Source organism: Delphinus delphis, chromosome 10, assembly GCF_949987515.2.
Source record: "Delphinus delphis chromosome 10, mDelDel1.2, whole genome shotgun sequence".
Lineage (NCBI taxonomy): Eukaryota > Metazoa > Chordata > Mammalia > Artiodactyla > Delphinidae > Delphinus > Delphinus delphis.
In genome coordinates, this window is record NC_082692.2 from 42,859,263 (window position 1) to 42,885,558 (window position 26,296).

Here is a 26,296-nt window from a genome sequence, read left to right on the forward strand (position 1 = left end):
TGCTCTTTGTAGATTTCCTACCCTGCCTGAGGAGGCCATCATTTCTGATTATGTTTCCACATTTTTACCCATTTTTAATGATTTCACTTTATTGACACCTCCATGAAGGCTTCTACAAATAACTCCAGAGAAATTTAATACAGTCTTAATTTGAACTTTCATAGGATTTATCTGCATGTCTCTTAAAGTACTTGGCTTTTTTGACCATATAATAATTATCTCTATACATATTACTTCCCCAGTCTGCTGGGAACTCTTCGAAGTTAGGCTTTTTTTCATTTTCATTATTACACATAGCATCATAAGAGAGCACACTATATAAAACAATATTTCTTGAATGAATTAATGCAAAAATATCTTAGTAAAGATGTCATTTTAACCTTCTGAATAATTTCCTATGAAATTCCTAATCTTTACAATCAACGTATAGCCAGATTCATGTTCTTAACATTCTAAATTCTGTAGTCAGAGATGACAGCACATATTTGGGAGTTCAGACTTGGAACCATGTTTTAAACATTACGTAGGATGAAAGGGTAATACAGGAATCACCAACCATATTAAAGCCAATTGCACTAAAATTACAATAAACTCTGGACAGAAATGTGAGTTGTTTTATTTGTGCTTGCTGAGGCCATTTATCAATATTATGCAAAATCATGATAAAAGATAAAACAGAAGCGTTCAAGTTTTTAACAACTTTACCTAGCAGAACTGAAACATGAAAAATAACCTACAGTTAGGCCTTACTCAGGTCTACCTTCCCACAATTAGCCCATGTTCCTCAAATCATCCTGACATAAAGGAACCAAAAGATTGAGTAAAAGACTTCAATAAATATCAGAAACACTTGGAGTGTAGTCAACCACTGCTATCCTCAGAAGAGAAAAACAATGCCAAGGGTGATGAGATGAGATGACATGTAATGTCAATTAAAGGTAATTAAGACATTTAAATATAGGAACAAGTTTGATGAACCCATGAAGAATATATCAACCTACAAACAATATAAACTAGCATTGCATTATTAACAAGCCACTTATAAATAAAGTTGAGAGCCTATCATGCACTTATCTCTGTGGATGATATAAGAAATAATGACCTTCCCTTGGTCTCAAAAAGCAATTCTGCTAAAATTCTCCTTTTGCTCTAAAATGCAAATTTCACGAGAAATGACAAAACACATTCTTTGCTCAAAAGCTGCACATGAAGGCTATTTAGATGTGACTTCACAAACACAACTTACACATATTAACTGTAGCTGGGTATGTGTTATCTGGCAGACAGCCGTGACAGAATAATATGTGAGGCTAAAATAAGTTGAACTCAAACAAAACATATGTACAAAAGAAAATAGTTTTAACAGATGTCTCACTATTAGAGTTTCATGTGCCATATTTTGGTAGATGATGATTTGAATTGCTCTTCCACACCCATGCAAAGGCTTCAGTTTAACAGTAGAAATTGGAAAGAAACTTTGACCAATAAACTGTCCACTTATAGGAAAATGGTGCCATATATGCAAGTGAGTTCCACTGGGATAGATTACCTGATGGAACACATTTGCTTCATCAATGAGAAGCACTGCCTGCCAGTCACTGTGTATTTAAAACACTAAGCCCTAAACAAGGAGGCTCATTATCTTACTCAAGAAGGCTGCTATTTCACGATCAGGATCTATAATGACATTTTGCATGAGGCAGGGGAAGGATAGAAAATACATGTTCACACGACCTAGATGGTTTGGCTAACAAACAAGTAGGCTGCTAATTCTTGAAGAAACGTGTTGAGTTACAAATTCTCTCTCCAAGGGAAATCCAGTGAAAGCTGACCATTTTGAGAAAGAACACTGAGCCCTGACTTCACAGCTGTTAGAAATGGTTGCCATTTTAAAGGCTAGAAATTATATAGAGTTAGGCAACCAGTCAAAAATAACTAAGCACAGGAAGAATTTCCTAACATTGAGGGTCTTTCCTCAAAGAAATTGGTCACTGATATAAATGATACAGAATTTTATTTTATTTTTATTTTATTCAGAAGCATTTAAAAACCGATTGGGTTTTCATTGGTTTTGTATAAGAAGAAAGTAGATGATGAAAGTGACAGTAGGTGAAGAGCTATATAAAATATGCACCTTAGACTCATTATGGTTCTATGAAACCCTGGTTCCTTGTCTCCTCCAAAATATCTATTAATATCAATCACATTGCAATATTAATCATATTGTAAAACATTATCGCATCCTAAAACTGTCTTTGTTTTTCCATACCTAAATGTTATCTGTGGCTGTCTATATTAGTTTAATCGCTAATTTGCTTTTTATTCTTCCTTCTCATTATTTTGTATGTCTACTTTTTCTGGGAATTTGAGAATAAATTCAGCATTGACAGTTCATGGTGAAATATTTTTGCAATTTGTATTTTTTTTAACAGTGGGTGAATAATTTTGTTTGGCTCCTAAAAATGTTATCAGTTGACTTCTTTCAACATTCAGTAGGCTCAGACTTTCAGGAAGTTAATCATGGATCAGATCATTCTAGGCCATTTTATAGAAGAGGCCTAAGATGTTATCATGTAAAAGCACATTGCTTTGATATGCACACCTGCTGACTTTGTGAATTTATAACATGTTTATAAGCATCTAATAATGAAATGAATAAGGCACCTTAGAGATAGTTTCCTTTCTAAACTAATATTTTCACAAGAAGAGTGAGCATGTGATTCTTGTGACATCATTAAAGAGAAGCTGATACTCACTTCAAACAAAAAGGAATAAAACCTGAATGCCTGAATTGGGATTGACATATATACACTGATGTGTATAAAATTGATGACTAATAAGGACCTACTGTATAAAAAAATAAATAAACTTAAATTTAAAAATTAAACAACAAAAAAAAGAAAAAAAATCTGAATGCCTTATATGATAGATGAGAACACTACTTCATATCAGAGGGATTTCAATTTTAAACAGATTTTGACAAACCAAAATGCTTCAAGTTTTTAACTTGGTAATTCTTTCAATAAATGCCATTGATAAAAGGAAAGAAAGTGATTAAATTTATAACAGGCTTCTATTTTTCTCTGTCTTTTTAATGTTTTAAAAATTAAACAAATAAGAGAAAAATAACCTACATTTTTTAAACATATGTGAAATACACATTAAAGAATGAAGTCCAAATTGTAGACATTTCATTGCTCTCTAACATACACTGTATGTGCAGCAGTAGTTAGCTGACTCTGCATTTTATGTCAACGATCTGGCACCATGTCTTTCCCCAATGTGTCCCATATGCTACATAAAGTTCAGAGCATGTATAAAAACGTGTACATAGGCATATGTATGTGTGTGTTTCTGGGAGGGGAGGAAACAAACAATAGCCTTCATAATTTTAATAAAAGCTGCTATTTAGAACATATGAAACTTTACTGTTTTTATAGAAGCTTAAATGGCTTTAGTGAGCCTTTATAAAATGTGTCCTGCCTCATGGCCTTTAAATCTGACAGCAGCTGGCGATATACATTTTCTGGGTGATGGTCCATGTTGATGCAGCTGTTGCCATAGTAACACTGGCTGGAGCATCTACTTCAGGTTCAACTAGTTGAGCATGGCTCTTTCCCTTAAATGAGTACCAATGACCTATGACTTTTAATAATGAGTACCTACCATCTAGATTGCCAGTGAAAATAAAATCTAATTTAAACTCTGTAAAAGTTTGGGAGAGAAGATAATTTTCAACTGCACAAATAGTGAACTCATATCCATCCATCCGAAGGCATAGTTCTAAAAATGACTAGTGTTTCAGAAAATTGAGGGCTTATTCTCCAAAGGAAGGAATTCTGCATTGGAAAACATACATCTGTCTACAGTATAACTACAATAAGTCTCTGATGTACTTTCACTGATTTCATTTGGCTGTGGGTGAGTTCTCGTCCATCTGCACTTCTGTACTCTTCTTATCAAAACCTGAAAAACTTCTTAGGTTGTAGCATGGTTAGAAGTTTCTTTATTGATAGGACAATATTAGATGTTCAGCAATCAGTATTAAAGGGGAGTTAGGGTTTCTATTAGCCTTATTAAGTTACCTATTCTATTTTATAAAAACTAAAATGATAAAATTTGTTATTATATAATTTTTTCACATCCATCTTTCAACATTTAAAAAAAAAACACTTCCCATTTGAAGCATAAGCTTACATGTACCTGACTTCTTAGAGTTTTGTGTTTTTTCAACTTTCCAATGTGAATTACTTTACTCCACATTTAAACATAAATTGAAATAGAAGAACAGCATCTTCATTTTTTCCTTTCCTTTAGAGGGAAGAGAGACAAAGCAACTTATGTATGTTTGAATTTAGAAACTTAAAGGACATCTCTCCTTTTTGATGGTGGTTATGTAACTTTTGCCTTAAGAACAGACATCCTTTATTTTCTGTCTATGGAAATACATTATCTTGGTTTTTAAACTTTCTTGCATGCCCTCTGAATGTTATGTATGCATGTCAGTTACAAAAATATCTTTATATATTTAAAAAGTCATGTTGGAAATTTATTAAGGAGAAAGGAAAAATAAGTTAAAAAAAAAGGAAGCAAACCAACAAGATAGCTAACTATGGTGTAATCTAATTCTACTTGCTCTCCAAATGACCTTGGTTGAATTCCAATCCTTTTCTAATCCAGTCACTCCAAATTGGATCCACTTGTCTTTCTTATTAATGACTGAATCTTTCTTGCCACTATGAACTTTGCTTACTTCAACCATAGGGAATACAACCGGCATCTAAGCCCAGTGACAGCACTCAGCCTTCTGTTACAAACACTATGCATTTTAATTTATGAAGATGATACAGCATGTTTATCATATCTCCATAATTATAAAAATAGAAAATTAACTAATGTCTGAGAAACAACTTCTTTCTTAAGTAAAGCAAATTTATTATACATTTCACAGACATGGGCCTGAGTATAGAGCCTGTTTGCACTAGATGCTCCCCTGCTGTCCTGGAAGCAGACAAGAACCAAACCAGTTTCCTCTCTCTTCTCCTTCCCCAAATAATTTTGCTTTGGGGGTCACACAGAGAAAACCTGGAAGTCAGCTGTTAAGGGGAGGCTGAATGGGTGGAATGATGGGCCCAGCGCCCCAGTGCAGTTCTCAATTTTACATTTTACATAATCTATTGAATTTCTGTACAATATATTCTTTGAAGAAAAAGCATGGTTCTTTAAAAAATTTAAAAATTTGGAAACCACATTAGATGATTCCTTTCCAAATGCTACTATGAGTTCATAACAATCTATCCGTTTACACTAGGCTGAGATCCAAAAATGGCTGCATTTGGATAATTTGGAATTAATAAAATGAGTAACAATGTCAGTTGCGATGTTGGTCCCTCTGACCTCAAATGCATGACAACATAAGGGCTAGATATGCCCTCATAAATTATCAGCTGATATTAATGAGGTAGTTATAGTAATAAGTATATAATCATGGCCCTGATCACATAAGATCAGGGTATAAATAAGATACCCCATGTATATTATTATATGTCATAAAACAATGTCTAGATAGTTCATAAAGAGTTTTAACAGTTGATGTTAATGAACTAAATAGAATTTGTGGGATTTCATAAGTACCCTCGTGTTGGAATATTCATGTGTCTTGCAGACTTAACGACCTCCTCAAACTTCTCCATACTTTCTTCAATAGCACAGTTAATATTCTTCTTGCTAAAGGGTTCAGAGGCAGCACCAAAAACGGAGATCTCAGTGGCTCCAGCAGCAACCTGAAAAATACAAATCAAAGGCCAAAGCTAGTAATTCCAAAAACATAAACAAGAGCAGCAGAAGCAATGTTAACTACTCTATAAAAGAGTACTTGAATTCTTTAACATTCTGCTTAAAATTTTAAATTAGATTTTTCTCAACTTGCTGCATACGCACTTTTGAAATGTAAAAATATTTTATGATAGCACAATAATTCCACAAACTACAACACTCATAAATCACAGAATATACAATGATGCTGTTCCAATTTAATTTTGCCTTTCCTAAAAGTTATCCTCAGCAATATTTTAACCGTAATTATGGAAAATACTAGCACCACAATGAAATCTCTTGATATCTATGGAAAACTTTATTTTTACTTAATTATTAAAATTGAGGCTAGTAAATGCTTTCTGTTTTTCTTCTCTTCTTACCATCCAACAGAAAAATATTTTTCCAAGTCATCATTTAGATTTTGCTCCAAATTTTCTCCCTATCTCTTAACCTCACTTCCACTGTTTCATACCTTGACTGTGACAACCAAACTCTTGCGTGTCTTAAGACCTTAATCCTCTTGCAAGTCTTCAAATCCAAAATGTCGACCTAATCAATTCTCCCTTTTGCCCCTTTGGCCATCTTCTCTCCTCCCTCCAGGCTTCCCAGTGCTTGTTTTCAATGTCAAGCCTCCTAGTTTTCCAGCTGGATTTTTAAGACTTTCTATTAATATATCTCTAGCACTGTGCCTAGATTCCCCTTTCTCTATGATACCCTATTAATACATTAAGAAAAAAAATTCTGTCATCTCTCCTCCAACATTTTTTAAAAAATACTGGTTTCCACTCTTCCATCCAAAATAAATTTTTAACCTTTAAAATTAAAATTTTGTGGATAAACAAGTTCCTACTGTATAGCACAGGGAGCTATATTCAGTATCTTATGATAAACCATAATGAAAAAGAATATTAAAAAAGAACGTATATATATATATATATATATATATATATATATATATAACTGAATCACTTGGCTGTACAGCAGAAATTAACACAACATTGTAAATCAACTATACTTCACTTAAAATTTTTTTTTTAATTTAACTAAATTAAAGTACTATTGAACACCTACTGTATGCTGGTGTTGTATTTTGCATGCCCTATTTCTAATCTACAAACAATTTTGTAAATGAAGTATTATTATGGCAATTTTACAGATGAGAAAACTGTGGCTCAAAGAGGCTAAAACACTAAGAGGAGGTCCCAAGGCTAGTAAAAGTTCTAGGGCCATGTTTCAAACACAGGCTTGCCTGACTCCCAAGCCAAAGTTTCTCCTATTACTTTCTATGCTACCCTGAGGGTGTACTCTCATATCTTTCTCAAGGTGGTTACATTCCCTACTTCTTTAGGACCGGATGACAGCAATATTTATAATTTCTTAAAATGTCTCTGTCTTTCTTTACAATGTGATAAAATTTGTATTAATTCGAATAAAAGTGGTTTCACAAGATACACTAATAGGTGATACACCAACTAGCACCCACATTTTCAACTTCATGCAACCCAGTCACAAATACAAAAATGAAAAATATCCATTAATACCAAAAATAGCTGCTGCTCAACTTTTACAATAAAGTCATGTAAGCATAACACCTCAAGCCTTTACTTAAAACTACACTGATTCTTCTAGTATGTGAAATTATGAAAGCTTCTCGGCATATAAATTCCCAAGGCACATAGGATTGGAAGAAACAAACCGGAAGACAAATAAGGAAAGTTGGTAGAGGCAATTCCAAAGACAGTGATTAGCACCATGTAGAGGGCGGGAACAACAGCAACCTCAGAAAAAGTAACAAAAATAATTATCCACTACAATAACATTAATAATTATAATATCGTATTGGGAAATCTTTGTTATATTTTGTATTCCTTGTTTAAGTGGCGAGCACAAAATATACTTTCAAAAGAATTTCATCAAAATGGGTAATTGTATTTCTATGTTTTAATTCTTGAACGGTTAGACTGGAAGAGCCATTATGTGGAGCATTTTAGTCCCAAAAATGCCACAAGGTCACTGATCTCCATGTACCTGTATTACGGGTATTAGTGATAGTATTTATGCAGGATAACGAGGGAGTCATATCACACCAATTTAACTTTGAAAAGATCTTTACAACAAGAAGCATATCAGTTTTAGAAAGATTAGTAGCACACTTACAGCACGGTGGAAACCCTGAAGATTAGGAGTAAGGACAGGATATCGAATTCCTGGATATTGACGAATGCCCTTCATCACTTCAGTGTGATCTGCCATCTTAAATACATAATAGTTATATAGAGATATGGGACTTGGAATATTCTATCAATCATGTTTTTAGTTTTTCAGGAGGTTATAATAATACAGGCAATTATATTCTATCAATTCATGTTTGAAATAGCAAAACCATGCCAGATAAGTAGTTCTCAATGTCATAAATACATAATAACCAGATCTGGGTGTAACGTCCTCACATAACAGGATCTGTTTAAGTGACTGATTACAGACAGTCAGGAATTCTGAACTCCGGTGTTTTCACTTGACTGATCTTTATTCTCTTCCTTTCATTTTATGGTCAAGACTCCAATACCCCTGATAGTGGGAAGAGTTTGAAAGGCCATAGGCTGTGCATTTACCTTCCACATGAAAATTTTACGTCCAAATAATTTTTAACATATGAAATTTTACAATATTTAGTAAAGTGTAAATTACACATATCCATTAGAAGAATTTAACAAGTTTGAGACCTTAGTATATTATTGGTTTTAGTTAGTAACAGTCATACTGCTTTATGTAGTTCTATCCTTGAGTTACTATTTGTTCTTATAACGTGAACAAATAAATACAATGGAGCACACAGCAGGAAACTTATCCTACAAAGACTTCATTTTGTATATTTTCTATGACTCTATTAAAAAAAAGCCAACTTTGAATTAAAATATCAAATTTACCAGTTTGCTACGAAGTCTATAATTTAGCCTCCTAGAGCAATAACTGATGATCAAATCCCATAATCATCACATAGAGAAATTACCATTGACATAACCATGAGCTTTGCATATTGAAGAATAATAAATTATGGCATGAACAATAAATATAAGGAATAATATATAAACAATGAAAAGTATACAAAATGAACATGGAGAAAGCTGTAAAAACATGCACCAAACCAAACTTTGTATCTTCAGTATGGGAACGGTTGAGGGAAGACTTGTTTTTTCTCTATATACCTTGACTTGTTAAAATAAGCATGTATTGTTTTTAATTTAAAAGGAAATAAAAGTAAATTAGAGTATAAATGCTTTTATTAGCATAGCTACACATTTTTTTTAATGTGAAATGTTACAATATTTACTCTTACTGGTCCATTAGTCTTATTGACTCTGAGTTAAATGCCCGTAGAATTCAATTTAATACTTTCAATGATTATTCTTTGGAATAATTAAATGAATTTTTAAATACATTTTAAATTTAAAATTAAATACTTAAGATGCAAAAAAGCACTTCCCACTGACTGCCATCATGCCTTATTGACATTTAAGCCTTCATGTTTCATTCAATCCAAACACATTTAATTGTGTCTAAAATGTGATTCTTGTTCACTTATTTCTTAGAGATCACAGCCACCATTGCCCACCCCATAGCTGCATCCTTCACAAAGACCATCCACCACAGACATCTACGATGCATAAAAGCCAAAGCTTATTTTATTCTAAGCCTATTTCACTTTAACCCAGAGGTTTATTGAACATCAATTGTGTCCAAAGCCTTATGCTAGGCCCTGTGGGAAATATAAACACTGGAAAGTAACGTCCTTGCACTGAGCAATTTGCAATATAGTTGGGGAGATCAAAGAGATGCACTAGGAAAGTTAACAATTCAAAAAAATATACTGGTTGTGAACAAGAGCACAGTTTATAAGAGCTCAGAATGGGGAAAGGTTGGCAGGGCCTCTACTAATCTAGGAACGTTTAAAAGAGTATATGGGATAAGAACTACAGTCCCTAATATGACATAATGACATTTTTTTGAAATGGCCACAGCAGTATTTCCAATCCCACATGTTCTTCCAAAACCTCACCGATCTCCATCAAGAAGTGGATGCTATTTATCATCCACTTGAACCTAGACAGGCTTGTGACTGCTCCAACCAATAGAGCACAGCAAAAATAATGCCATGTGAATGATGAGGCTAGCTTATGAAAAAGGATAGAGCTTCTATATGGCTTTCTCCTTGGGGGGAGCCACCATGGGAAAGTCAGCTGATCTGCTCTGAGAAAAACTAGCTCCTGCAGAGCAGCCACAGGAAAAGGCCCACATGGAGAGTCCCACGTGAAGAGGAGGTGAGCCCCCCACCAACAGTCAACACTAATCCTAATCCTAAACTTAACCGTAACCGTAACCCTAACCCTAACCCTTAAACTTGTGATTGAAGGAGCTCCAGGTGATTCAGCCTGAGGCCCCAGACTCTGTGTACCAGAGACAACTTTGCTCCTGTACTCTGTTCAAATTCTGACCCTAAGATTTGATGAGCATGTCAAATGTTTACTGACACCACTAAATTCTCAGATAATTCATTACAAAGCCATAAAGGCTGAAACACTGAAAAATCAATAGGGTTGGAAAAGAGGAAGAGGTGGGTGTAGCAGTAGGAATACACTATCCAGCTAGAAAAGATTATTGGTAAACAATCAAGAAATAGATTATAAATTAAGACAGGGGGCCACACACTTTGATGTGTCTTGAGTTAGGTTCACATTATTCTAAAAATTCAGGATTTATTGTGAAGACAATAGACAGCCACGAAGAGTGGGTGCTGAATTAGCAAGGGAAGACTGGGATAGATGCAGTATTTTAGAACGATTAACTTGGGAGAGGTGCAGAGGGCAGTCAAGAGAAAAGAGAGGCAATTCTCAGGCAATGATGAGGATGCAGCTTGTGACAAGTTCCACTGCACTGAAATGGCACTGGGAATGGAAGTACCAGAGAAAAATTAATAGGACACAGTGGCTGGTAGTATAAGGAAGGTGACTTTACTCAAAAATGTAATCCTCACTCTTTTATAACTTCTTTTAAAAATAGTCAACCTTTGTGCAGATTTCAACATAGTTCTTGATTATATATCCAGTTTGTGTCTGAGGCTAGAGTGTGAGCTCTGTCTCTCTGTCTCTGTCTCTCTGTGTCTCTCTCTCACACACATATATATGCAAACATGCACTCACAAATTATCATAAAAAATTTAGAGCACTTATTCCTAATTTCAATCAGAAAGACAAGTAAAGTTACTGCTAGTTTTAGGACATTGTAATGAAATCTAAAACACTCTTACTAGAGAATAATGTTCATTGATATTACTAATACTTATGTCTAACTAAACACAGTATGTTTATTTATGAGACATTTACATTAACATGATAACAGAAATCAATAAAGAGTGCTTCTCAAACCAATATGCAGTTAGAGAATAAGGTGTGGCAGTGCATCACAGCATGAAGGAGACAAGACAAATTTTAATCTTCAAGAAATATAGGCCATATTAATCTGTAAGTGACTATTTCACTCTATATGTAGGTTAACAAAAATCTTGAATCATTATGTAGAAATTTATGTAATTAAACTGTGACTTAATAGATATTTCAATCAGCAGAACTAGAAAATAAGCAGAGATGACAGTAACCAAATTCCCAGGTCATGAAAGCTAAACTTTGATAATCATTGAAATTAATGAAATTATGATAAATACATTAATTAGAATCCAACAAATCAGAACATTTTCCTTTTTAAAAACAGCCACACGATAATGAGGTCATTTAAGACATAATAGTATTCTGGCTAAATTTGGTCAATAAAGACAATTATGTAAAGAGCTTTAGGAAATCATGATAGGATATAATTTTATTACAGTGAATAAAGTAGAGCAGGTTTCAATTAAAGGTATAAAATCCTTGTTTTACTTTATTTTTTTACTCAGAGAGTTTATATTATACTTCAATCTGATGTTATTTTAATGTCTAAAGTCTAACTATTAGTCAAACAATAATAGAACTATTCCTTTACAGTACTATTTTGACATCTTAACAAAATCTTTCTACATCTGGTTTGAATTAACATATTTTTAAGATTTTGCTGTAACTTTTCATTTAAGATCATAAAAATTCCCATTATTTGGTTAGTAACAGGATTTGCCGTCATCTGGCCATGGTGTGGGAATGGCCATACCTACCTAGCCAATCAAACAGGCTATACCATGGTGAATTAATTGTTCTAGGTATCCAAATTTTGATATGGATTCAAATAGTCACAATAATTGTGCAATAATTTGCAAGCATCTTAAAGATATGCAAAGCATCACAAAAATTAGAATGTAATTTTTAGAGCTTTTATTTAGAGGTTTTATTTTACTTGCTACTAACTCTATCATGGGGTGATTATATTTGGACACTCCACATTACACATATTTAGACATTTTACTAATACTTTGTCATTATCTGAATATAATAATCTCTCCTAAATATTTATGCTTTCAATGTGTTCTCCAGACAACAGCAGTGGCTAAAATATAGTTTAAGCATTGTTAAATGCTCATCCAAATTCCCTGAGATTATTGGAATTTCAAAATAATGCATATGAATATATATTTTACAAATAGACTATAAAATTTGTCATTGGTGGATACAAAAGCTAATTTTAAAATATCGTGAGACCTTAAAAATGGACTTTTTAAATGCCCTTCAATGTTTGAATATTGACTCATTTCAACATTTTATACACTTACAATATATCTAACATTATGGCATTAAAAAATGATGCAGAGGCAGTCCATATACATGTAATACACAGGCTAGTGGTGGGAAATGTGTGTGTGTGTGTGTGTGTGTACATACCAAAAATACAAAATAATACAAATGCCATGTGATCTGAAGTTCTATGAAGCAGGTAAGGAAGTATTTTTCTTGGCAACCTAAAGTAGAATAATGACAAATATTTAAGCTAACCCTTATCTAGGCCAAATGTAAATAACTCAGGGGCATGTTTTTTAAAGGAGCAAAATATTCATAGAGTTTAATGGAGTAAGACTATGCATAAAGTATGAAATTATTAAAAAATAGTCATAAAGCACAACTATTCATATATTATATATGCAAATATAATTTCTATGATAAATTATACTCTAGTATACTATAAAAGGAAAGGGTTTAATAAGCCCAAACTTAAAACATAATTGTTTATTAAAATTCTTCTGATAATTATGGAGATATTCTATAGAAATTAATTTTTAAATTCATACCCTTCTTTCATTTTCAAGTCCAATGAAATGAAAAGTAAAAGTATCTATACCCTTTACCTCTCTTCTGAATAACAGTTGATAGAGAAAACAAAATATTCATTGAGTAAATTTTGTTCAGTTCCAACTGAATATATGTTGTGTGAGACGTTCATTTAGAATCTAATCACTGATGAACATTTTTTTTCCTTTTCCCAGAACAAGTATAATTACAAAGATATCACATTGTACAGGTCACTAAGTTCCAGAGGTGCATTTACCATATTTTTTTTATGTGAAAGTCTCACACACGTGTATGACACATAAAACTTTTTCCTTTATGATTTTAACTCAGTAAGAGTGATTAAATAAGGAGAATGCAAACTTCCTGAGAGGAGTTGAGTTGTTTTGCATCACCACAGAAATTATTCAATACATCATGGTGGCTCTGGTGAGGCAACTGTATTGTGTGATGGAGTAGAATTACTCAGAGTTGAAGTTAGCACTGTTTTTAAATGGCAAATGTGTTTAGAGTAGAATCTAAAATCCAGGTAAGATACTCCATCTTTTTTTTTTTTTTTTTTTTGCGGTACGCGGGCCTCTCACTGTTGTTGCCTCTCCCGTTGCGGAGCACAGGCTCCAGACGCGCAGGCTCAGCGGCCATGGCTCACGGGCTCAGCCGCTCCGCGGCATGTGGGATCTTCCCGGACCGGGACACGAACCCGTGTCCCCTGCATCGGCAGGCGGACTCTCAACCACTGCGCCACCAGGGAAGCCCTCTTCAAACATTTTTAACCACCCAATGACAGGGACAGTTTCTGTAGAAGAAGAAGTAGACAGAGATGGAAAGGATGAGGAGAATCACCCAGTGAGTGGGGGAGAAGGTACGGGACCCTGTCTGACTGTAAAGCACACTCTCTAATTCCTCTTTGTTAAGCACATCCTCCATATTGTCTAAATATCTTCAAAAATCTCTAACTTTTGTAAATTTTACTGAAACACATGACCAGGTGAGCATATTGCTAGGGCCCCATCCAGGGTCTTGGGAGGAAACTATACAAATATTTTGTGGTTATTTTTCTGTCTGTATCGTATATTGAGGTTCTAAATAAAGTTTCATCCAGGGTGAAAAAAGTTCCATTGATCAAAGAAAAATAATAACATTTCGGAGACTCCAAGCCTGGTTGAAATTTCCTACCTCGCTCTTAGTCATATCATCAAGATAGTTAAGAATCTCTCTGAAATAAAGATCTATGGTGTCTATAGTATTTCTTTTCCTTACCATTTGAGTTCAGTTTGGCATGTCTTATTCTTGGTATATCCATAATATTTCTGGGTATATGTATTTTTATAAAGTCTCTGCTAAATAAACCATCTTAAATTTTGCCAGGAAATAGATTTATCCTCATGGACCTATAACCCTCACTAATACACTGTGTTGAATAATTTTTTAAAAATATATTTGAAGGATTTTTTTACCCCACCATCACCCAGGACAGCATTCAGATCTCTTCAAAATGAGCAGACAATATCAGAAAGTGTTTGCATACTATCTCCACTGGCTAGATGATATCTCATTTATGGTAATACTTTTCCTTATGCAGCAGGAAGGATGGATACAGGACATGTTATTTCTTCAACACATGCCACAGATTACTATACAAATGTAACTAATGTGGTTTCAGAACCTATAACTCAAAACTCAATTTGAGCAGTAACTCCTCTTAAAGGTACACATTCGTAAATTCAGCCATGAGAAAAAAAATGGGACTAAGCACCCTTCCTGACAGCCATTAAGTGAAAACGCTCTACCCAGCCATGAATAGCTTATAGCCTGGGTACTCCAACCCTGTCTCATTCACAGACTCTTTCCACAAACCCCATATATCTTAGCCTCAGTAGCACAGAGGAAATCTTGGTCTGCTTGACGAAGTAAGACAGTTTTAATAAATCACAGTCTTACAATAATAAACACAGGAAATCTCTGGAAAATTGAACATCTAGTTGTTTTTTTTTTTTCTACCCAGTACCCTGTCTTGGCTGCCACTGCTAAAATGGTCTGACACCATACTCACAAAAATTCTTAAGTCCAGAAGCCTAAAAACTAATTTGGGCTGTGTATAATTTCCTGTGCTTCCTTATTCAACGTTACCTTTGTGTTCTAAGGGCCTCTGTACCGCCCTCTATTGGAAGGAATGTGCAGGCTTCTCAGGAGTGACCCAAGCAAGCAGCATACATGACCCACACTCTTTTACTGTGAAACCTGCAAGCCATTTTCATCATAATCTATTAATGTCTACAAATATTCATTTTTAAATTATAAAATAAACGCAATCTACCCAATGGATTTGTGGGTTATACACTAGGAGACTAATGTTCCAGACAGAGAAACCAGAGTCATCTTATTCAATAACATTTCCCGTTTCCTAAGGCAAACATAACAAATATGCATTAGTGATTCTTTGTTCGGGTCAATGCCTTTGGTGACCACCCTCCTGGTCGTCCCATGTCAAAACAATCATGTTCCCAACATGACTCTGAAGTAGGGGCAAGAAGTCTCAAAGCTCCCAGTATAATTTTCTTTCCGTTCAACTGTGTTGCCTCTCATATATCATGCCTTTGTGTTTGTTAATAACACTGTCAACAGTGTTATTTCTCATGCATGGGAGCAGAAGTGACTTTTAAAATACTGTGTCTAATTGTATTCATTCTCGATGACTGTAAATGGACTTTCCCCTCTATACTTACACTTCCTTCTGGAAGCCCCCCTGCCCACAGTGGAGAGCTGCGCTGGTGAGCAGAGGGGAAGCTTGGGAGGTTTGAGGCAGACCATCTCACTGGCAATAAGAGAGCGCTGTAGCAAAAAAGTTCTTGTTATGCTGGCAAGCAATGCAGTCACAATAGCCTGTAAGATCTAACTGCAATGATTTGACATCGTATGGCTCTGAAGAGCTCTGTCTGGCTAAGCACTACAGAAGACAAAACGTGAAAAGCCTGGACAGACAACCTCTTAAAGATAAACTGTTGAACATATTTGGATTCCTAGGTTCTATTTTATGACAGCTCATTTACAGATATTCACTTGATTTTATAACCCCATTATATGAGTCAATTTTTTTTTTTAGTGATTTCATTCTTATTACCCATTTTAACTTTACAATTGGATCATTATACAGATATTGCTATCAACCACACATTATTCAATTTTTGATTACAAAAAAGAATTCAATGCAGTGTTTAACAGAGACACAATAAAAGCAGTGAATGGGTGAATAAATGAATGGAAAGAATCCAAGGCATAAAGGATGAAAATACTTTGCCAAATCATATCAGAAATAAGTAAGAGTCAGGTCTCAGATTTTCTGTCGGAAAATGTGTATGTTGTTATTTCTAACCAGATACAATGATGTCACTGAAAGCTCAGGAAACCTACAACCTGGAGGACTTGTGAAGAAATAACTATTTTGGGACTACTAAGAAATATGTTTCTCACTATATACTATAAGCTGAATTCAATACATGATGCATCAGTCTTGACTAAGAACAGTGTTAAAATTTCTTGATAGTCCCACATCACAGCAGTACAAGGTCTGGAGTAAGTAGTATTAACGCTCTCAAGTTGTTAGTGTGAATTTGCTTCAATATGTTGATATTTCAAAGAGTACTTAATTTAGTTTATAAAGCAAACAGGAATGTGAGTGCCTAGAACAATTAAAGCAGCTCAGTTTTAAACTCTGAACTTTTGCCTTTACAAATTTGAAGTTATCCAAGATATTTATAAAATGAACAGCATTCTTCAAAAGAATGTCCTATACATTGACGATGAACAAATAGCTAAAATTCATAGATGTTACAAAATATTCTATTATTCTAAAAATATAATTCCAATCAGCCTTTAATTTGATAAATTGGATATTCAGGATAAATGAATTTGGATAAAAATTTTTAAGTATAAGAATGTAAATGTTTTATATTTACTCTAAGTGAATAATATACATTTGTATTCCTTTTATTTTATCAAATATGGAAGAAGTGAAATGTTAGCATATATATGTCTCATTAATGTGTCAGTTTGAAATATAAAACTAACCTATTGCTTAATATTATTTTTGGAATGTAATATTACTTTTAGCATACAGATTTATCTAATTTCCAATGTTTACTATTCCATATGACTCCTAGAGAACTTTCCAGCAATTTAACCAGGCAATATTAGATCAGTGTGCGTGTAGTGTGTGTGTGTGTGTCTGTCTGTCTGTGTGTATATCTAAAAATTAGGAAAAAATACTTTATTTTTATTTTTAAAAATTAACTGGAATAATAATTCTTTATAAACATATCAACAAAACATGTCTTTAAAACCATAATCAATTTAAAAATAATTAGTATATGTTTCATTTTCAGTGTTCAACGTACAAGGATCGTGAATTCTTAAAAACAAGTGATGCTTGGCATACTTAAAACTTATGATCAAAACAGTCCACATTTAATCTTAACACTTTAAACTTTAAACCTGGTTTTCACTAATGGCTGTGATTCTTCCCGTGAGAGTCATAACCGTGGCACCCAGGAAATACTTTAGTTCCTTGGAGTCTGGTCCACAGGACAAACTCTGCTTCTCTTAAAGTGGATTGCATGTTAAGTGGCTTAGTCAGGAGTTATATCAATGGAATTAGTTTATAGTAAAATAAGATTGACAAACTAATCAGCATAATGCAGAAAATGCCATTAAAAAGTTAGAATCAAGTCTTTCTGTGCCAAACTGTACTCTATTCAGCTTTTATGCAATTGTATTATATGCAAGACCTTTCAAACTGTCGCTGCATACTGATAATTCATGGTCCAATTTTAATATAATTTTAATCATATACAAAAATGGAATTTTCATATGATCAAAATGGCTTTGAAAATTTTTTTCTTTCATGAGTAAACTTAGAGAAAATTTGATAAACACAATATAATTGTGAGATATATATAAAAAGTAAAATATATAAAAATATATTTATAAAATATATAAAAAGTGAGATAAAGTATTTTATTTGAACATTTTTGGTACATTTCATAAATCTAAGAACCAAAAAAACAAATTTTTAGTCAAAATGTAATTGATCAGATTAAGCAATTAGAAAAGCAGTGCATGTTGAGCATAGTAAATCTTTGAGTAGAATCATAGTTTTTGGCCTCATGGGGAAAAAAGTCTAAAAAAGTATTGAATTATACCCTACGATGTGAAAAAAATAAGAAAATCTAACCAGTAGAATTCTGACATTATTGCTTTTCGTTATAAGCTTTGCTTTTTTCTTTGCACACAGAAGTGAAATTACATCTTAGGTCGAGAATGAGTTACTGTTGAATGCCAAGTAATATGTACAGTGCTAGCAACTCATTTTTTTTTCCAATTTTGTTCCAAAGTATAACCTTAAACAAGTTCAAAAAGAAAAAACATGTAGTGCTCACCATCCTAATAAAAAGAAGAAAACATTTTCATATTTCCATGTTCTTTTCTGAGAGAGACAAAGGTGTTTTAAAAATCTGTGACTATGCTTTAGGCAATCTGCATGCTCTCTGTGACAACAGTAGCAATGACGTAATTGAAGGATGGAGCCACTTTAAAATATTGCACTTCATGTTAATCACTCAAATACCAACCTGACTCCCATGTGAGGCAACACAATTGTATATAGGGAGTGGATAGGAGTCAGGTAAACATTAGCAGCCCTGAGAGTACTAAAATATATATATATTTTTTGGAATTTGGGGGTTTCACAATGCAGAACCCGCTTTTCTATCAGCTGTATTTATTCTTTAATTATCAGTAAGAAAAAACACATGCAGAACTAGATTAATTACTAGATCATTTTAAAAAACATAAGTGTCACAGATTAGAAAAATGGCTCCAATGATATCTCCCCACCCATGTGCTCCTCTACAACGCCCCTCCCCAGTCAAGAGGTGGCATGGATCCCCTCCCTTTGAAACTGGATGGCTTTGTAACTACATCAACTAATATGGTATGGAAAAGTGATGCTAGAAAATTTATAAGGCTTGGCTATGAAAGGCATACCATGTTTGCTTGTCTCTTGCAACACTCACGTTTGCAACTCTAAATCACCATGTGATATCCTAACTAGCCTATCTGGGTGAAAGGACTCCTGTAACCCCACGAAATGGGAACTGCGGTCTTGTAAATTTCACCAGGCTCCTCTCTGGCCGATGGCAGAGGGCAACTCCTCTAGGATATAGGGGATGAGACTCGCAGAAGATGAAATTACCTTGCCAAGGACACTGTGCCTTATAAGCAAAAGAATTCCGGGGCTCTCCCCAAAAGCTCTCCACACCAGTTCTTCCACTTTCTCTCTCCTTCAGTCACGCTCACACACACACACACACACACACACACACACACACACACACACTCAACATCTCTGCCAAATTATCCCCTTCCTTGCCTCGTCACACACCCATCCCCCTCAAAAAGAGCAGAACAAGAAAAAGAAGCCAGGGGGCGCTCAGGAGCAGAAGCTACTGTCTCCTGCACCTCATCCATGTAAATCTAAGTCTTAAACTTCAATCCAGTAAATGTGTTTTCATTACCGATAAAGCATTAATTGCATCACCACTAAAAGGAGGGCAAGGAAAAGTTTACACATTCCTTCCTGCTTACACTGTGCTTGGGCCATATTTTTAAGTGTTAGACTGATTGGTAAATAATTTTTACAGCCTTTTATGTATATTTCTTTCTACTTTACAGAGAAAATCTATTTCTGCCCCTTGCTGATGTGGCCAGACTTGGGACCCACCCATTCCAAAAGTTAAAAGTTAATGAGACAGAGAGCAAATATTTATAACTGAGACTTTGTATACGACAGACATAAACATACAGTGTCTTGTACTTTTCATGTATTCTTATTTTTAAATAAATGGCATTCACTTTAATCACTCGTGTGAATGAACGTGTTTAAAACCAAATGGCTACATTAAAGATAATGGAAAACTCTAGCTCACCTTCAGAAATTATTGTATTTATAATGATTTAAAAGGCTCATTACTGAGAGCCACATTCCAAAGTTGCAGTAAACCCATCGAGTTTTTATAAACACATTTTCTTTCTACTCTTACTGCTGTTCGCTCCACTGAAGTGAGGGGCTATGTGGACTCATTTCAAATGTCCTTAGATTATATGTCACTCTAAGGAAACCCTTTTTCCAGATAAGTTGTAAAGAACATGTATTTTTTAATGGCAAGTATTTTATCATTTCTGGCCATTTAGATTATAGGTGTGGGATCCTGTTTTATATGGCACCCTGCTACTGTGGAACTTTTCTTTCAGCTGCTTTAGTTAGAAAAGCTGTTGCCAAACAAAACAGTAGGAGGGAAGCTGTAAAAACGTTTTGAAATGCTAAAAAAAGAAATAAGTGAGCAAGCAGCAATCTAAACATAAACTGGAGGACTCTTCCCATGACCCATGTTTAAGGGAAAGAAACAGACGAAGATGCAGAGAATTAACAGAATACCAATTTCGAGCCACATTCAGGATCTCTAGAAGGATTAGAAATTATTCAGAAAATTACATGTAAGCTGGTGCACTAAAATCGTTCTGTCACAAATCTCAGACATTATTCTGAGCTAGACGAGCCTGGTGTCATGACATTTTCTCAAAAAATGAGAGGTCATAGAACGTGGAAAAGAATACGTTTATGTATAACTGAATCACTTTGCTGTCCACCTGAAAATAATACAACGTTGTAAATCAACAATACTTCAATAAAAAATAAATTATTTTTTTTAAAAAAATGAGAGGTTATAATATAAAAGTTCAAATTACCATTATGAGTGAGTTCTGTTGATTTAAGGCCTTTTTCGTTAGCAACAGAACAATGAAATTGGTAGTTACATAATGAGATAACCTCCAACCACAACAATAGAAAAGGCTCACTCAGGCAAGCTCAGTGAAATCTAGAATCCAAACACCACTATAGAAAAACAAATTGTAAAACATGGGATGCTCTCAAGACTGTTCTTTGAAAAACCCTTGATGTGCTATGTAATATGTGACCAGTATAACTTTGGAAGTTCAATTTGATATTATCTTTGATCCAGGCACACTGCTCTTTTAGATATGTGATTTATTTAAAACACTCCTTTTTCTTTTTTTTTTTTTTTTGACTTGGAATGCATGTAACCAGATGAGTATTAAAAGTGAAATATATAACATATTCCTTAGTATTTGAAGGATGAGTACCTTTATTTTCTTTTTTTTCCGAGCCAATATTTAAACTAAACACATACTTCAATCTTTAAGAAAAAGGCTGTTTATCCCAGAGAAGGTAACTGACCTGCATGGAACCCGGAATAAGTCAGTCAGTTGTCTGTCGGTCAGGCATACGCTCAGATAACGCTGATGAGCCTGGTTGGGGCCAGGTGCCCTGGACTCTGGGCATCCACAGACAGGGACCCATTCATGGGCTTTATTGCCCTAAACCCTCCCAGGCTGCAGGCTTCATTGCTGGGATTCCCAAGGTTCAAGGAGGTTAAGTCACTTACTCCAGCTCCAGACAGAGTGTAGACAGAACACAGAACAGAGGTCCCTCTGCCCTGCCACAGCTGTCCTCACGAGCTTGTGGGGAATTCCGTCAGTTATTCAATAATACTTTGAGCCTAGGCCGAGTTCATTACATCTCAATAGATTAAGTCAATGAATCATGTTATTTTATAGTCCCATCAAATGTATCTACTTCCTGTGAGGCCAGAAGGCATTTTCCTATTACTGCTCACAGAGGGACGGCCTTCCCTTTGTTTTGTCCCTTTTTTCTTTTAAGTAGCTGTTCAAGGAGAAGAGTGGCTCTCTGCAAGGGGCTCTAGTCTCGTCCTTTGAAATGTCCCAGGGTGTGTCCTAGATCAGACTGAATCCATCAAACAATTCCACTACTGTGGAATAAGAGAATTTCCTGAGCATCACTGTGGTAAAGAGGCGTATTTTGTAGGCAGCTTCACAAAACCATTGGGAAATAAAAGTATCTTGAAAAGGACTAGGAAAATATAAAATCTGAAATATAACTTTGGCTGGTCATCATTAATGTTACCTGTCCTCCTTCCTAAACTTTACTCTGAAATTACACCAGCGTATCCAGTTTCTCTCCAACAATAATCAAATATGTGAAAAGAGCATTAACTAAATCAAATAAAGAGGCAATGTCATGAAGACTTAAAGATGATAAAGGGTCTCACATGACAGCTAGTAAAATAATAATAGCTCACATTTTACAAAATGACAAGTCAAAGAAATATGTCTAGTCTCATCAAGCTGTTTGTGTCTTCCTAAGGAAAATATTTGTGGCCTTCGTAACACAAGACCAAATACATGATCAAAAAGTAAGAGTCACTTGTCCATGCCAGAGAATTGAGCCATGTTATTATGGTTTCAGGCTGATGGATTCATTATTCATGTCACGATATTTATTGAGCACCTACTTACTGCACCAAGCACTGGGGATACAAGTGATGAACAAGAGAGACACGGTCACTACCTCCATAACTCTCAGAGTCTGGGAAGCAGATCATCAGACAATATTTATAAACAATATATAGGATTATATACAGTGGCAACTGGGATGAAGAAAAGTGATAGTTTGTTTTGAGGAGGAATCAAAGTAGCCCTGATATTTGAATACTGACTCTGTGAAAAGTGATGTATTACTAATACTATTAATCCTTTTGTGGTTTCTGTTGTTTCCAACACCTTGTAATTAAAAGGGCTTTAATGTTTTAAGCCTTCTTACACCATCTTGCTATAACTGCAGGGCAGTGTAGAAACTGAGATGTACATAAATGAATATAGATAAAGTGCTGTATAGCTACAGAGTCAGGATGTAAGTAGGAACAAGAGGCAGTTTGGCTTGCCAGGAGCTTCTGCAAAAGGAAGTAGGGCCAGGTAAAGAGACCTTGAACCCCAGTCCAGGTTTCCAGACTTTTTTAACAGGGAGAAGGAAGGTTCTAGAGAACTGAGGTTGTGAGTGTGGGGAGGCTAGTATTTCTGGGAGATTATCTTAGAAGCAATAGGCAAAATACATAAGGAAGGGAGAAACAGTGCTTAGGAATATCATTGAAGGGACTATCTCAATAATTAGTCCATAAGTGTATGGATTACTAATACATCCATGGGATTGAAAAGAAGAGACTCAGGAATAGGCTCTCCTGAGGAAGAAGAATTTTTGTAACTGACCAGTAACTGGTCAGTAACTGACCAGATATAAAAGACTTTTGAGAATTCAAATTCAAGATTCCCTAAGGAACAGTTAGGCTATGAGCATAAAGTAGGATCAACAATGATGAGTCTGACTTTGAACCTGCTGAGTTTCAGGTGCTAATGGCACGTCCGGCTGAAACTTATCAGAGAGGACAGGACTGGAAATATAGAATTGTCATCCACTCAGAAGCAACTTTTGATTTTGGAAGGGTTGGCAAAGAGGAAAGCAGAGGCAGAGAAAATTACTAAAGAATCTCAAGGGAACCTTAAACTTGGTGGTGGGGAAATGATTGTCAGGGGTGACAAAAAGAGCAATGGAGGGGGGTAAGTGAAGGAGGATTATAGAGGAAACCAAGGAAATCAGATGAAGAAGTAATCAGTGAAGTTAAGTGCTGGGCAGAGACTGAAAGATCCAAGGAATGAGAACAGGGTCCAAGGAATCCAGGGATCCAGGGAATGAGAATTGGATTGGGAAAGGAGTGGGGGCGTGTCACTCTTTGCTAATTATTAATCACGTTTCAAAGATCAGGGCCAAGTCTCAGAAGTGATGATTGCTGCCATATGCCAGACAACTCTGGATAAGGCTCTATCCTCTTCAAGAGAAGATTCTGGATGACTACCTTTGCCTTGTCTTTGATGAATACATATATTTTCATCAATATATATGAATATATATAACCCTCTAGCAAATATAAGCATTAAAAAAAAGAGAGCATGTCTACATTTCTAACTGCTTAAAATAGGATTATAATGGGGAAGGTATCAGGCAACACTCAGCATTACTTCCTTGTAACAGACAAAAAAGATAAATCACCTGGAGATACTCATATCACTCATAAAGTCAGTAAAATGGTAAATGGAGGACAGGACCCTAAACTGCTATTAAGAGTCTTAGCCTCTACTCATTATATCAGACCATACACTCTTGCAGGTTTAGGATGGAGTTCCAAATAACTTTTTTGTTTTTGTTTTTTGTTTTTTGTTTTTGCAGTACGCGGGCCTCTCACTGTTGTGGCTTCTCCCATTGTGGAGCACAGGCTCCAAACGCGCAGGCTCAGCGGCCATGGCTCATGGGCCCAGCCGCTCCGCTGCATGTGGGATCTTCCCAGACCGGGGCACGAACCCGTGTCCCCTGCATCGGCAGGCGGACTCTCAACCACTGAGCCACCAGGGAAGCCCCAAAATAACTTTTTAACAACTAAGTCCAAATAACTTTTTAGGACTTAATTTATATATTTCATTAAAGAGGTTTTTCTTTAATTGTATCTTAATGCATGGGCTAATAATTACTAATTTGCTATGCTCTTACAAAATATATCAGGCTAATATCACAATGTATATCACACTGTTCACTAAATCTTGTCAATGTTGAATTAAGAATCTAGTTAAGGAATTATGGATTTGCATACCTGTGGTATCCATCGGGAAGACACAAAGCTTGTCACTTCTATTACAGGCAAGCCAGTTTGGGAAAGTTGATTGATAAATTCAATTTTTATATCTGTAGGAACTATAATCTAAGAAAACATTAAGAATTATAAGCATTTTGCATAAATTATTTATTGAAGCATAAACAGAAAATTAATTCCTAACTGAAAGCAAATACTATTTAAGATTTATAAATTCAAGTAGCAACTAAGAACAAATGTAATCATCTAACATATGAAATCCATATGTCTTTAGACTCAATAAATATTTAGATTTAGCATTTTTTTAAAACTGTGTAAAATTAATATCAAGTTACCTTTTCATTCTGCAATCCATCTCTAGGTCCAACTTCTACTATTTTCACATATTCAGGGAGTCCAGATGGCTGGGATGATTCCTAAAATGAAAAATACAAGGCAAGAAAAAGAGATAACAGATCATCAAACTTGTTTACTTGAAAAGTCAAACAATTTCACTTTGTTGGATTAAGTTCTCAGCCTGGAAAGTTAAGAAAGGTAAGAAATTGATATAATGATATAATCCAAATACCAAGCTTATGTTATTAGCAACATGAGGTCATTTTTTTTTTACAACTCAGTGATATTCAGTCTAATTATGATTAAAATCCAAAAGATGAATTTCAAAGATAAAACTGCGGAGAAGGTGACTTACTCAGGATCTAAAGAGACAATCTGCTGAGTACTTCTATGCGTGATGATAAACGTACCATTGTTAGAGTTCATTAAGAAATTAGATCTTTGTATTAACAGACTTCTACCAGCCACAATCATCCAGCTGCCATACCTTGAACTTGCCAAGTGTGAATTCAGTTTTCTGGCCTGTGTCAGAGAATAAGATGTGTTGTTTATTTCTTGTCTGTGTCACACAGCACAACCAGCACCTAAACGCAGCTTCCTAAAGGACAAACTCCCCCCAGGAGGACCTAATCCTTGATATTCCCCTCTGTTCCTAAACTATTATGGTCACATCATGTTTAGAAGGACACTAGTTTGAAACAGGAAAAATGGAAATTGACTTTCTCAACTTCATATTGCAGTTAAAATCGGCAGTAGGCTACATCTTTCCAGACTGGACAAACATAACCTCCTGGTATCTCTGAGCCCAGTTAAGTGTGGGTAACCAATCATCAAGGTCTTCTAATGGATAGCTGATGGAACTGACCCAGATCAGCATGACCTGTACTTCAAAGTTATTTTTTTGTCTTGCCTTTCATAAAGGATGATGACTCTGGGCTGACCAGTTTGCATTGTCTCACTCTGTCCTTGTAATAATCACAGGCATACACCGATAAAGTGGCTATTTTAGATGCACAACCCAGATTGTTTCCATCACACAGCACAATGCTCCCTGCCCTTTCTAGGGTCCATAGCTGTTACCTGGTTTTATTAGCATTCTGTGTTAATTAACTCAGCAAAGGAACCCAGATGATCCCTGTTACAATGTTTACATACCACCCTCCACAATTTCCATGAAATCAGGCAATTCAATAAGGAAAAATTAACTGAGAAGGAAAAGAATTCTAATCTCTGCATCTCCTGAGCAGG

General features: G+C 35.1%; 1 protein-coding gene across 4 annotated transcripts in view; it reads right to left on the reverse strand.

Moving 5' to 3' along the window:
* Positions 1-26,296, reverse strand: part of HMGCLL1 (3-hydroxy-3-methylglutaryl-CoA lyase like 1) — a 137,628-nt gene that overhangs the window by 62,025 nt on the left and 49,307 nt on the right. For 2 of the 4 annotated variants that reach the window (XM_060021352.1, XM_060021355.1), the window contains exons 2-5: positions 25,048-25,128; positions 24,713-24,820; positions 7,975-8,070; positions 5,635-5,783 (exon numbers count right to left, since the gene is read on the reverse strand). In XM_060021352.1, coding sequence (XP_059877335.1) covers positions 5,635-5,783; positions 7,975-8,070; positions 24,713-24,820; positions 25,048-25,128 — 434 coding nt within the window. Of the gene's footprint in view, positions 1-5,634; positions 5,784-7,974; positions 8,071-24,712; positions 24,821-25,047; positions 25,129-26,296 lie in introns of those variants that run through there. The other 2 variants (XM_060021354.1, XM_060021353.1) reach the window with 2 other exon arrangements.